The 14,563-nt window shown below is 35.2% G+C and overlaps 1 protein-coding gene across 2 annotated transcripts; it reads left to right on the forward strand.

Moving 5' to 3' along the window:
- Nucleotides 1-616: 616 nt before the first annotated feature.
- On the forward strand, nucleotides 617-14,436 carry LOC144437592 (neuronal acetylcholine receptor subunit alpha-3-like). Of its 2 annotated transcripts, none has more exons than XM_078126559.1 (7): nucleotides 617-702; nucleotides 5,286-5,374; nucleotides 9,375-9,520; nucleotides 10,178-10,222; nucleotides 10,846-10,955; nucleotides 11,678-12,668; nucleotides 13,408-14,436. In XM_078126559.1, coding segments are annotated over exons 1-7 (1,518 nt in total). In that variant the 5' UTR covers nucleotides 617-700; the 3' UTR covers nucleotides 13,543-14,436. The 2 variants fall into 2 exon arrangements, with proteins under 2 accessions (XP_077982685.1, XP_077982686.1); XM_078126560.1 differs by lacking the exon at nucleotides 617-702 and adding an exon at nucleotides 5,061-5,163.
- Nucleotides 14,437-14,563: the final 127 nt, after the last annotated feature.

Here is a 14,563-nt window from a genome sequence, read left to right on the forward strand (position 1 = left end):
CTTGACCAGTCTCACACGTTGTTAGTAAATGGAGGGGATTGAAATGATAATGCAATAATAAGTAAATATTGGGAGTCCAGGGTAAATCAAGCTATTTCCCCTCTTTTGTTTTCATTGCCTTTATCTCACTGTCACCTGTTAACTACCAATAGCTAATTACCATATATGGTAAAGATGACGAAATGTATATAATAATTAATGGGGATGGGGTGGAGGTAATTAATGAATTATAAAAGGAATAGGGCACATCTATCCTGTGTGTGTGTGTGTGTGTGTGTGTGTGTGTGTGTGTGTGTGTGTGTGTGTGAGTGTCTTTATATTCCATTTTCATGACATTTGAACAATAAGGGTTTTGTGTAATGAAATAAATACTATGCCTAAAGTTATTGACATTTATAGTCTGATACACCATGTCGAAACTCTTATAACCTCGCCTCACCTCTGTAATTTGCATTAGGTTGTAAATCTGTGAATCATAAAGAACAAACTGAAATACTACCTATATGACCTGAGAGAGTCAGATTTCATCCCTATTGTACAGCTGTTGGTTTGCAGCCATGGTTACCTTCTGATTAAATATCATCGAAGTTAAAGCTATCAACCATTCGGTCACAAATGTGTACCTTCATACAAGTGTTCTTGTCATCAAGCTGTACATGTTTCTGTCGATGTTGACTAATGTTACACAGTTACTACAGCAATGTAAGTACTATGTGCCTTGCTGTTAATACCGTAGTAGTCATAGATATGTACAGAATAAGCTCTTCAGGAAATGGGTCAAAGTTAATACTGCTATATTGCTTTCAAGTGAAGTTTGTTCCTGTATATAATTCATTGCTTTAATCATGGTGATAGATAAGTTCTTGAAAGTACTATCATGTGTTACAAGTCATTTGTGTTTACATTTACGATTTTCTAAAATCAAGATTACTATGTCAAATATGAATTATTTTGTTACAGTACTTGTCAAAAGTATTAACAGACATTTTGTTGACGTATATATTATTGATGAAGCAATCAAAAGGGATATTGCCGAAATCTAATAATAGTGAGAGAACACATGCTAATTGAATAGTAAATACTATATTAATAAACGTGTCACGGCCAATGGGAAATATAGCAATAATTACACTACTTGCTGGGCAGGGTGTTTCCCTAGTTGCCAGTGACATGAATGGGTGAATGATGTTAATACTGACATTCGTCTAATTGAAACTTAAAGTAGTCATCAAACGTCATCAGACTTAGTTTCCTTTGTACCAAACATGTGTTATTATATTGATGACAGCGAATCACTTTTATAACTTAATATTCTAAGTGTTTAACCGACATATATTGTTTTATATGTAAAGTACGACGCCATCAAGGACGTTGAAGAATTACGATTTCCATTAAGACCTTTATCAAAACTCTAATTGAATTTGTAAAACACGATCCTTTTTATTTTTAATGCCTTTGAGGTCATATTGCTGATATAGACAGGAGAGTCTCTGGTTCTTTAGAAATCAAAGTTCGTTGATCAACATTATATTGACATTGTATTCCCAAATGCATTAATCGGTAAAAAAAAATTGACAATTAAAATCATAATATTGATGAAAAATCACCGTCATTGTATTTGCGAAGTATGCTGCTCTGCCGTCAGGTTAAAAGGAATTGAAGAGAACAAGGTGAAATCGGCATAATCTTTTATGTTATCGCAGACGGATAGTAAATGTCAGAGAACTGATTTGTTCAAAGCGTGATAAATTAGGCAAGTAATAACATGTTCTTTTTTAATATTTGTGTATAATAATATTTAAATATTTAGATTCATATTTACATTTTCAGTTTGGGTTGCTAAATGAAATGGTAAAACGTAAAGTTCACACTGTAATGCTAGTATTATTCTTACAAGCCCACTCGTTTGGTGAATATATCACGTATTTAGTCTGACTCTCTCTCTTCTCAGAATTATTGAAATCGACAATCATTACTCTGTTTCATCAGCTTCGTCGTATGTATATAAGACATATGATGTCCATTTATCTACATGTATTTGTTTCTTGCAAAATGTGGACCATGTGATTTTCGTTCGCAATTCAAGTCCAAACATGGAGACTTTCAAGCCTATGTTCAGTATGGGTATAATGACAGTTGTAGTTTCAAGTCAAATAATTCATTAAATGAATATAATACTCACCTGATATACACAGTCGAAGGGCCAATCATACATCAACATGAATACAACAGTATGCCATCTAGAGTTCGCAGCCTTGTGATCTTTCTGACTGTAAAACATGCGTATTTGAATATAACTGTCTACAAAGGTGTATACACTGTATTATACAAATTGTTACCAAAATATACGTCACTGTCACCACCTGTGTGAGTTTATTATGAATATCATGTTTGGTTTTTTTCCTCAGAGACAGTGCAGGATATATGAAATAAAAGAGTGTATGGGATAAACCCATGATATATTACGGCTGAATTCACATTTATCATTCAGAGTTGGAACTCGTATCTATATCACATACAGCTGACACATCGAGTCGTTTACAGTACATATCCTTTGTTAACAATGTACAACGCCATTTTAATATGAAACCGAATGTGTTGGTGAAGACAAAATATAACGATTGGTAGTATCTGTTGTTCATTGGCCACCGTGACATCAATCACAAATTTCCTTGTTTAATATTTAGACATTGACAGCTAATGTCAGCCTGTACTCACACCGTACAGGTATAATGTCAGATTATGTTCCTATTCGATAAAACTCTCACAACATTTCGCCGAATTGTTCTAAATCTGCACTTTAAAGTCACGTGTTCAGTTATTGAACACATACTGGAACACTTATAATTGTAACATTTTTTGAATGCAGTGTATGTGTTCAGAAATGAAACTAGAACGCATGTGTTCAGATTTAGACCATATAGTGTATTTATTTGAACACATAACATATGTTCAAAATCATATGAAATAGAACGCTGTTGACCCATCGGCACACTGTAACACTTTTTGAACACAGAGTATGTGTTCAGAGCAAGTACACAGAATGCCTGTGTTCTGGAAACAAGACCAAACTGAACATATGCGACGCGTCCTAAGCGTCAAAATGTTTAGAGTGTGAGGTCATTGAACGTGTCAGGAAATATAGATAAAACAACGAATACAACCATGGTAACAGATAGCGTCGCAAGAGAGAAGGCTGATTTAAGATAATTGGTTAATCATAATTATGTTAATTAATACGCTTGCTCTACCTTAAAAATGTATCTTTTAATGCTTCACACATAACCATTATGCAATTGTATCTATGAAATTCGTTAAATAAATTGTAATGTTGATTATGCAAATTAGTATACACGGACTTCACTTGTGAATTGGGTCTTTATAGATATTTATTTGAACAGATTTCACTAACACAGCATTGCTTCATTCATACAGTGTACATCAGCTAGCAATGTAGTGTTACAATTACTCAAATCTTTTCTAGATACAAGAAAAGAACAGAAACTTCTTGTAAATAATATACATATTCGGGAAATTTCACAAAAAATGTCAAATAAGTACTAAACAAATCCGCTAAGAATGTAACACCAGAGTTTAATTCCTATGAAACAAGAATTCTTAAGAAAATAATTTTACAGAGATAAATAGACATACATACATACATACATACATACATACATACATACATACATACATACATACATACATACATACATACATACATACATACATACATACATACATACATACATACGGACGGACGGACGGACGGACGGACGGACGGACGGACGGACGGACGGACAGACAGACAGACAGACAGACAGACAGACAGACAGACAGACAGACAGACAGACAGACAGACAGACAGACAGACAGACAGACAGACAGACAGACAGACAGACAGACCGAACTAAAACATTAATAATACCTCAAAGTTATTAGTATACAACGCTATGAAAGAAACGTTTCGTTAGGTATATATGGAATCTGCTCTATGGGTGTATGAAATCTAGACGTATTAGAAAGAAAGTCTCTCACAGATAATAAACAGTGTGTTTGAACTGCGACTCTTTGACAGTGTCTTGTTGACTATTCAGAGTGAGAGGGTCATGCGTCATAGATATTTAGTGCCTAGCAATATACCTAAGGTTATCTAATCTATCACGTCTCCACTTTCTCATGTCACAATTGTCATTTTCTAGGCGATTAATACCTTGATGTCGTTTTATTGCAATTTATCAGGCAAATTAGTTAGACGAAATACACAATTCTTTAAGTTTACTGTTATTACGACCATTGGCTAATACTGTACAACACAATAACTAATCTTCTGAACATGGTAAAAATAAACTACGAGTTCATGTATTGGTATCACTTACATATGCAACGAATAATATATTGCGCGATTTATTATTGACTATCATTTAGGCTTAGGCATAACAAGCGGAAGACCATATGTCCCGTCAACGTGACCCGTCGACCACTGACATGAATGATTGGTGTCTGACGAAGACCTACATTAAAAAAACATCCAATGCTATTTTCACTCTAAAGATGAAAAAGAACAGTCGCTAAAGGGTCGGTAGAATTCGTTTCAAACTCGTGTAAAATTGTGTGATTAATGAATATACTCTATTATTGGTATTTTGATATTGTGACGTCATCAACATCTCGTTATTTATAGGTATGAACCCCATCATTTCTATACAAATGCCCTTACATAAAGCAATATCTTCTATTGAATGCATTGACAGGAATTGGGAGAATACCAACATTACTTTCACTTCTTACGCCCCTGCTCAGTCGCATAATTTCATATTAGTATATAATGATACATTACTCATAGAAAACCTATATTTCATTATTATTTTACTATCTGAAATTAACTATTAAATTATATATGTAAAGCTACTTAATGGTGTCAACATGTGACAGCTCATCAATGACAATTTGTGCTTTAAAAGGACAATAGGGTTGATCGACGTCATACACACTGACCGAGTCGACTAGCGCTGATGGAAACGCTGCTGTGTTATGTCAATGTAACATTGTATGTCTGCTGTGTACCTAGACGTTTCTCTAGCTACGACTGTTTATACAATAGTGTTGTGAGATTATCTTTACATTTATTTGACAGCGTAAAATTTCATGTCGCCATGTCAGGTAATTCGACCCTTTTTCGTATAAAACTCATCCTATCCATCGCACATAACATTTTGAAGACTCCATTGTTACCTCGCTTATATTTGAATATGCTATTTTGATGTGGTTTGGGTTTTTTACAGGTATATCAAGAACAGCATAGACGCAGCAAACATGTATTTCAGCCTAGCTGTTTCAGTAACCGTTACCTGTACCCTGTTTTTAACAAGAGGTGGGTGAACACTGAGCGCAGAAAGAGAGAGAGAGAGAGAGAGAGAGAGAGAGAGAGAGAGAGAGAGAGAGAGAGAGAGAGAGAGAGAGAGGGGGAGAGAGAGAGTGAGTGAGTGAGTGAGAGAGAGATACAGACAGACAGACAGACAGACAGACAGACAGACAGACAGACATGGATTGAATTATAACAATGAGACGGAGACAGAGGTATATGAGAGATTAAGACAGAGAAAATGCTTATTAGATACCCATGTTATAGTTTAATGACTTGATACAATAGACTGTTATTAGAACGAAATTGCCCTAATATGTCGTGATTTTCTGGTCAATTCACTACCGTTGCTTCTTACATTACATTACACTACAAATTATGGAGACATTAACATATATACACGAATATGCAGTCTGAGTAAACAAAAGACATATACCTCATCATTGTGTTGAAAATGTCTAACAAAATCAACCTTTAACTAACAAACACTGGCGTCAAAAAATAAAAGGATAAGTCATGAATTAGTAGAGCATAATTTAATAGTGATGGCAATAACAATCGTCGTGATTCACTACTGTTGATGGATCCTTCCTGTCGTTATTTTGTCTATAATTTCGAAGTACGTCATATCAGATGGTATTGATGAAAACGCCCAATGATTGAATCACTGCATTTGGTCGAATACCAATTGTATAATACCCCAGTCACGATCCTACATTTCCAATTTGTTACTAAAATCTTTCAAATGTTCACTCTATGTTCCCTCTATGATCTCACATTAAGATAAATAGATCAACGACAACGTACCGTTTTAAACCCATATCCACATCAAATGTCGTTTCTCATTGACTAATTAAGTGAATCCTTTGTGGATGGATCCTTCGTGAGTTATAAATGTTGACATTGCTTATGTGAAATTGGGTTCACCAATTGAATTTCCGGTAATTAATTGATTAGTTTTAATACTCAAGTGTCATAGACATATTCGTTAATGAGCATTGCTCACCACGCTTGAAGAAGAAATATTGAAATTACCGTACATTGAATTTTGAGTTATATAACAGTAACTTGGAAAATGCTCGTTTCTCTAAAGAAGGCTAACGAAATGTTAATAGCTTGTTGAACATTGTATTATAATAAGTTATCTAAAGCTGTACCTAATAAAACCGGGTATGTTCATTAATTACTCGTAGTAATGAAAGCCAGCCAGAATCTGATGGTTGAGGTCTGTAGAATTATATTAATAGTACCATCTACATTGAAGACCAACAATCGTCCTCTTCATAGTCTAATTAGAGTTTTATTTTATGGTTGCAATCTGCCTTTAAATACCGTTCAAAATTGTATGATTCAATTTACCCATCAATTTTATATACCTGTTTATATCTATTTCTTACCTATTCTCCGTCAACTTTCTATTTCGTTTCCTATTTTATCTGTAAACAATATTCGAGGATAAAACGTCATTTGAGATTATGGACTTTAGTTAGAGATGTGTGACTTTTGAATCTCTCAGGTATAGTGTGAGTTATGACGGATCCTTGCGCAGAAAACTATCTCACATTGATACATAAGCTTAAAAGTTAAGTTAATTCTTTTCAGGGGAGGGAAAAAGTTGAGGGTAAGCCCCCCACCCCCTTCTTCACTGATTGAAATCGTGAAATAATTTCGATGATATTTTTTTCAAATGCAAAAAAAATTATAATAACAGTAACATTAACAGTAGCAGTACTAACTGTCCTTTTAATATAAAGACAATTAGAAACAACAAGGATATTAATTGGATTATCCTAAGGCGTCATCACTTAAAGTCTTTGTTTGCCGTACGCATGTTGGTAAGTTTGTCCGTAGACTTAGAAGAAGAAAAAAAAGACATTTTGTTTTGCTCAAATTTTCCGCGCAAGGCTGTATTTCATACTATTGTAAATGAAAAGACCGTTCAGATATCTTCACACTAATTACACATATATCTAAAACAAGACAATCAAACTTTGGATTTTGACATTTATATTTAACCAGTATGTAGTAGATTTAGGTGCAAACAGAAAGTGAATCAACAGAAAAGTGAATTTTACATGACATACTAGCATTGTGAGTTTTCGTGTGTTTTTTTCCCCTGTTTGCTTGGTAGTGTTGGGGGAAATTCAATGACGCGTCGGCAAACAAAGTATTGAATTGATGGAGCCTAGGTACCATACCTTTTAGTTTAGTACTAGAAAAAATGTATAATGTTATCATTGTTGCTGTGTATGTCTATTCTACGTAGTTTGCAGTGAAAATGTTGTGAAGACATCTACTTTCCATTAATCAGGTTATGAAGTCATTTGAACAATACCAAGGCCACAAATTAAAATGACACGTTATGTCAACAAGGTGGTACCACAAATGGGTAAATTGATTTGAAAAATGACTTACGGATACCGAATTTTCAATTACTAATCATAGAACTAATATCCCTAAAGCTTCATCAATATTGAAGTGATGATTAAATAAATAAATTTAATCTTATTTAGACGTTTCTAGATAAAAGAAATAATTAGTAATGGTTGAATTTTGACGTGTTGTGAGATATATAATTATCCTGACATTCTTTAATGACGATGTCGGTAAATGAGATATTGCTAATCTTATTCAGCAATAATACGTATTACTGTGTTTCTGGGCCACTATACCTGATCTTTGGTACATGTGCTAATTTGATGCTGTCACCATTACACGCCAGTAACTGTGTAATTCATTAATTTCTATTCAATGTAATACCCAAAATAACGATTGCATTATTATAGTTAATAAAACATCACTTTAATAGGGTTTGAATGCACTTGGCGTCTCAATTTTGAAATGAATATTCAGAATCGTATATATAAGTTCAATTATTATTGTATCGTTATTTATTTTCCATAAAGACTGTTGATTTGTTACTCGTTTTATTAGTAATTGTTTTATTAGCTATGCTGAAGTAATTATCGTGTAGAAATCAATTAATTTATGCATTTAATGAGATATACTTTTGCTGTAAGCAATAGATGAACTTTACCCTAATCTTCATGGTAACCGATTACAGCATGGGTGGTTCTGTTCACAAAATGGAACCGAGTTTTAAATATTTCACGTATTTTTCTGAGAAGAACATTTATATCAAGTGTGATGTTTTAGACTATGTGTTCTTGTTAACTAGCATTGTAATATTTGCAAGATTTCTAACAGGAGTTTGTTTTGGATTATGTGTTCTTGTCAAATAGCATTATTGATGACCCCCTTCCCAAACTATAAGCTTTGTGTTAGCGAACGAAAACAATAGACACTCTAATGTTTAGGCGGGAAAAAATAATAGGGTAGGTAGGTTGGGATTTCATATTCTTTGATTTTTATCTTTTGTTTTTATTTTAATTGTTTTTATTTTTGAAAAATATTGCTTCGACCAAAAACAAAACCAAATGTTGTCAGAGTACCCCTGCTAGTTTGATGAAATATGTACAGACATCACTGGGAAAAACAGACGTGTGTGAAGGTCAAGAAGACAAGGATTTTTTTATCTTTTTGGCTTAAACTAGGGTCAGTCTGGTTATTGGCAACATGTGGAGTCATGAATGGTTAGCGTGACCGGCTTGGAATCTACAGGTTGCAGGTTCGAGCCCCGTCGCTGCGTGCTGTTTGTTTCTGAGTGTATACAGTCCTGTGCCTCAGTCAACCCAGCTGTATAACTTGGGACCTGGTAGGATGTAGGTTGCAATGTGAAGGCTTTAATCCTATGCGCTTAAATGGCTGCAATGGATGGTATGCTCCCTGGGGAGTTGAGGAAGACTAAAGGGCCGTTGTGCCGTTCTGGTCCGAGCCAGGGGTAATAATTGTACAGCACTTTGAGCACGGAGTGGGAAAGCTCTATATAAGAACCCAACATTATTAACACAGTCGTTTTTATGTTGCCTTATATGATAGACACTCAAGCTACAACAATGATGACATCATTTGTTATTATGTTAATATTTGATGCAATATCTCATCTCAGGTGTCGTCAGCGTGTCAGACGAAAAGAAATTACACGATCAATTGTTTTATCAGTCTGGTTATGACAAGTTCACTCGTCCTGTAAGGAACTACACCGATACGATTGAAGTGGAATTTACACTGTCTTTATCACAAATTTTGGATGTTGTAAGTATCGGGTACTTGTACTTCTTTTAGTGACCGACAAACATATGCATGTACAATTTATTATCAATGTCTTTGTAACTTCTTGCACTCCATTGCGTTATAGCTGACCTGACAACCATGGTGACATTGTCTAAAACTTGCTGAATAAACAAGAAAAATGTTAATTACGATTCTGAGTTTGATTAATCTAGAAATTAAAGTTAATGCGATTATGAAGTGGTAGTATTAGCTGATTTACAGCAATTATAACAAACTTGCAAAGACGCCATCTTGTATGATGTGTATTGTTTATCATCATTCCGTTGCTAAGGGATAAAATCAATCAATTAGTCACACTGTTTGTAGGCACATAATCAAGTGAAAGGTCTTCATTATAAAGGTCATTGCAGGAGGGATGTCCTTCCGATCAGACCAGATAATCATCGCAGCTAAGAATAACCACACAGTCCTTTTCATCTGAGCATGCTCAGTGTACATTGCCACTTTCTACTAAACCATATGTTTTTACGAGTAGAACACCATTAAAGTACTTAATATGTAGCACTCACATTTTCAAAATACCTTTGAATGAGTTAAAACTAAATAGAGGAAGTAAACGTTATGGTATTGTGTATTATTTGTCCTGAATTTTCTAATTCCTTGTCTTTCCACTCCTAGGATGAAAAGAATCAAATATTACGAACAAGTTGTTGGTTGGAACAGGTAAGACTTGTCTTATACATCTATAAGCCCAGAAAACTTATAAATCCCGTGTTTTCTGTTCCATGTCGAATACGTACAACTTGGCTTGCTCTTTGTATAAATATATATACATAATGAATTGCGACGTTACGACGACTATTTAGAAGACCGTTGACTGTGCAGCCACTGTCACTCCTCCAGACAAACATTCGTCCTGACAGGATAGATATAACAAAATGAACTTTGACAATGAGATGATTTTCGATTTTCAATTACATTCTTTATCTACATTACATTGACTCCTAATTGAATCAGTAATCAGTATCACTGATTGGAATGAGAATAGACAAGATGACTTTGTGTACAGAGTGTATAGAACCCTTTATCTGTAGCACCATAGAAACAGTGCGTAAACTGAAGTCTATGTAGGAAAAAAAACGGATAGCGTAAAACATACATGTTATTTACTACAAAAATGTACAGATATCAGAAAAGATATCGACACAGACAGACAGACAGACAGACAGACAGACAGGCAGACAGACAGACAGACAGACACTCACACTCACACACACACACACACACACACACACACACACACACACACACACAGCGTAAACTTTTGAGAATTCGTTTTTTCCTAGATATGGTATGATTATCAGCTTGAATGGAATCCTGTAGATTATTCTGACATAACAGTAGTCGTGATACCCTATGACTGGGTGTGGAGACCAGATATAGTACTAGATAACAGGTAGGTCATCACATGGTTGTCACGTGATATCATAGGACCTTGAGACTGGGTGTGGAGACCTGATATAGCACTAGATAGTAGGTAGGTCATCACATGGTAGTCACGTGATAACATTGGGCCTTGTGATTGGGTGTGGAGACCAGATATAGTACTAGATAATACTAGGTAAATAATTTTATTATTCTCTGAAGTTCTCTTTTTATTTCCTCGCTACAGTTAGCATTTGACTTCGTTAACCTATTGGATAACAAACATAAGGCATACCGACTGATTTAGGATTGCACATGAAAACGATATTCTTCAAGTTTATCAACGCTTTATGGTAAATAAAGCGAGAAAGTCGAATTATTACGTAGATTTCACACACACAAAAAACGTGCTATCGACGGGCCAGTGACAGGTTCAGTGGGTAACTCACCAGCTCAGTGCGTTCCAAGTCGGAAAAAAAAGTTCTTAAACTTTGAATCATCGTTAATCAGTTGATATTTTACCTGTTAATCAAATATTGCCGCCGACTATTAAAATGGTTCGCAGAATACCGAACAAAAAGAGCCTCGCTGGGCCGTAGTGATATAATTTGCATAGTCACGTATAAACATTCTCTTAAACCCTGTCCCTGTCTTTCATCAACATGCATTGTTATTTAATTTGGAGGATTTGTGAGCAAAGTTGTCAGATGGTCGTAGAATCTATTCTAATCTCGTAAAATTGTATTTTTTCAGTGCCAATGGTGAATATCAAATACCGCCACCACAGTACATCACAGTACAATATGATGGTCTTGTCTACTACTCTCCACCGGCAATATTTATGACTCCATGTACTATGAACATAGAATATTTCCCTATGGATATACAGACGTGCAAAATTGCGTTTGGGACATGGGAATATACGAGTGAACAAGTCTTATTAAAGGCAGGCCAATCTGACATAGTCATGGAAAAGTATACAAACAATACAGAGTGGGACTTTATTTTCTCCGAGGGGTTCACAAGTACAGAATACCTCGAATGCTGTCCTGGTGAACCGTTCACTCTGATGGTGTACAATATCGTTTTAAAACGACGCCCTCTATACTACTCCGTCAACATAACAGCAATGTGTCTTCTTCTCTCAGCTCTGACATTACTGGTGTTCTGCTTACCACCTGATTCCGGAGAGAAAATATCATTTAGTATGTCGTTGTTGATTGCTTCGTCTGTTTTTAACTTGATGGTAGCGGATATCATGCCAGTGACATCTGAAACAGTACCTATGTTACTGCGTTATCTCATGTTCAATACTTTCCTTGTTGCCATGTCAATCTGTGTTAGCGTTATAGTATTGCATCTACATCACCAAGCACCATATCATAGTCGTATGAAGCGTTGGCAGCGGAAATTATTCCTAGAAATTCTACCTAGACTACTTTGCATGAATATCAAGAATAACTTTGAAGCGTCATCAGAATCAGAGAGTGAAATTGAAAATATGCCACGTCATTACTATGAGTCAAGTACGTTACGAAACGTTGCAGCTCATGACACATTCACCAACCAAGTAAATAATCATTCCGCAAGAAATATGACCGCATCAATGAGGAATTCAAATAATTTCGAATTCGACATCGACAAGACAGAAGATAATGTTGGCATCCTTAAAACGATGAAGGAATTAACAAAACAATGTGGTTATTTCACGACCAAAATGAAGCGAGAACATCGCGAAAAGAACGTAGGTGTCAAAATATAATATCTATCTTAAACTTATCCTTCCATAAAGATTTCATATTTCTTTACAAGATCTTATAACTTTGTCTCCTTTCAACAATCGATTACTTCTTGGGGTCAGACTGCTTTCTAAGGAGTTGGGCTAGGGATAAGATGGTTTTGCAATGATCGAGGTAAAATATTGCTCTAGCACCCTCACCTTGTACATTGCTACAAAACATTCACAAAAATGCGGAAAAGAAAGTTAAATAAAGTAAACAACAACAACAACAACAACAATCATAAAAATTAGTTTATTCACTGTATATGGAAATCTAATGTATTACTGTCGACTGATATACTGGTATATTCATGACCAAAATCTAATATATTATTGTCGACTGGTATACTGGTATATTCATGACCAAAATCTAATATATTACTGTCGATTGGTATACTGGTATATTCGTGACCAAAATCTAATATATTACTGTCGACTGGTGTACTGGTATATTCATGACCAAAATCTAATATATTATTGTCGACTGGTATACTGGTATATTTGTGACCAAAATCTAATATATTACTGTCGATTGGTATACTGGTATATTCATGACCAAAATCCGCATTATTGGCAAAAGATTATAATTGTATACTTGTGTAGTAAGGAAATGGTTACCATGAATATCTTCTTCAAATTGCCATATCATAATAAGCTCATTAAATATGTAAATTTAATGATTTTGTATTTTTCATTTCTTTAGATTCATGCTGAGTGGAAATGCGTAGCTATCGTTATTGATAGAATGTTTGTATGGATTGCTTCCATATCCTTCATCGTGGCAGCCGGTACGATCGTATCACAACGTGGGACGTACACCATCCCAGAGACAAACTAACTAACTAACTAACTAACTAACTAACTAACAATAAGCTCATGTATTATAAACATACCTTGTACGTGTACAGTACAATCGTCGTTACGTGACATCACATGAGAATCTATGCGTACTGAGTTAGTGACTTTTAGGGAACGAGCACTCAGCTGCAGGGGGCTGAGGAAAAGAATTCTGGGTGCTATGGGCGGCCCTTGAAAATTATAATGGGCTGCATAGGAGAGGGTATGGAATATTTTGCTCATGATTTGCACCAAAGTAAACTTCGGGAGCAACCGTTTATCTTGCACATTTGCAAAATTTTAATGCGGCTCCTCTACAATTTATATACATTTCTTAAATCTATATTTAATTACAAATGTATATGAGGCTAGTGATCATGTATGTTTGTGTCTGCCGTAATATAAGCTCAAGGTGCAGATAAGATTGCTGAGATAGTAAAATTGACTCTTTAAACAAAAATAAACTTTAATAGTCGTTAACTTTGGAAGTACGGTTTGTATCGCTGTATACTTTATTTCCCTACCCGTCATATTTTGAGAGTAAAGTCTAGGTATTGAAGAGAACATATTCGACAAGTATTCTATAGCTTTCAATTATGTATATGGTTTGATATGTTATGACTCTAATCGTCTCAAATTTGTCCTTATTTTCCAAAACATGTTCACAGTGTGAGGGGGGGGGGCACTCCTGGCACACCCTCTCTAATACAAATCATGGAGATGCAGTTTCTGCCCAAAATTGTAGGGATAAGTCCTCCTGGCTAAGTATCTCCAAGTTTAGGTTACAGCCCAATGTGAGATTTCTCCTTGCAAAGCCCACACCTATTTGTAAAGAAATTTCATATGATATATGGACTATGAAATCGATTGTCATTGTGTAGTATACTGTACATCTCCAGAATTCGATAAAGGGGGGGGGGTTACTGTACATCTCCAGAATTCGATAAAGGGGGGGGGGGGTTACTGTATAATTGTAAATATCTCTTTAACCTTTGGCGCAGCCTGAGAAAATTCTTGGCTTC

Source organism: Glandiceps talaboti, chromosome 7 (genome assembly GCF_964340395.1).
Source record: "Glandiceps talaboti chromosome 7, keGlaTala1.1, whole genome shotgun sequence".
NCBI lineage: Eukaryota > Metazoa > Hemichordata > Enteropneusta > Spengelidae > Glandiceps > Glandiceps talaboti.

Excerpts from the sequence above, each read along its gene's own strand:
- LOC144437592 (XM_078126559.1), top strand. Across the intron at positions 10,223-10,845 it reads CAAGTTGTTGGTTGGAACAG|ATATGGTATGATTATCAGCT; the intron begins GTAAGACTTGTC and ends GTTTTTTCCTAG. Across the intron at positions 12,669-13,407 it reads GAGAACATCGCGAAAAGAAC|ATTCATGCTGAGTGGAAATG; the intron begins GTAGGTGTCAAA and ends TCATTTCTTTAG.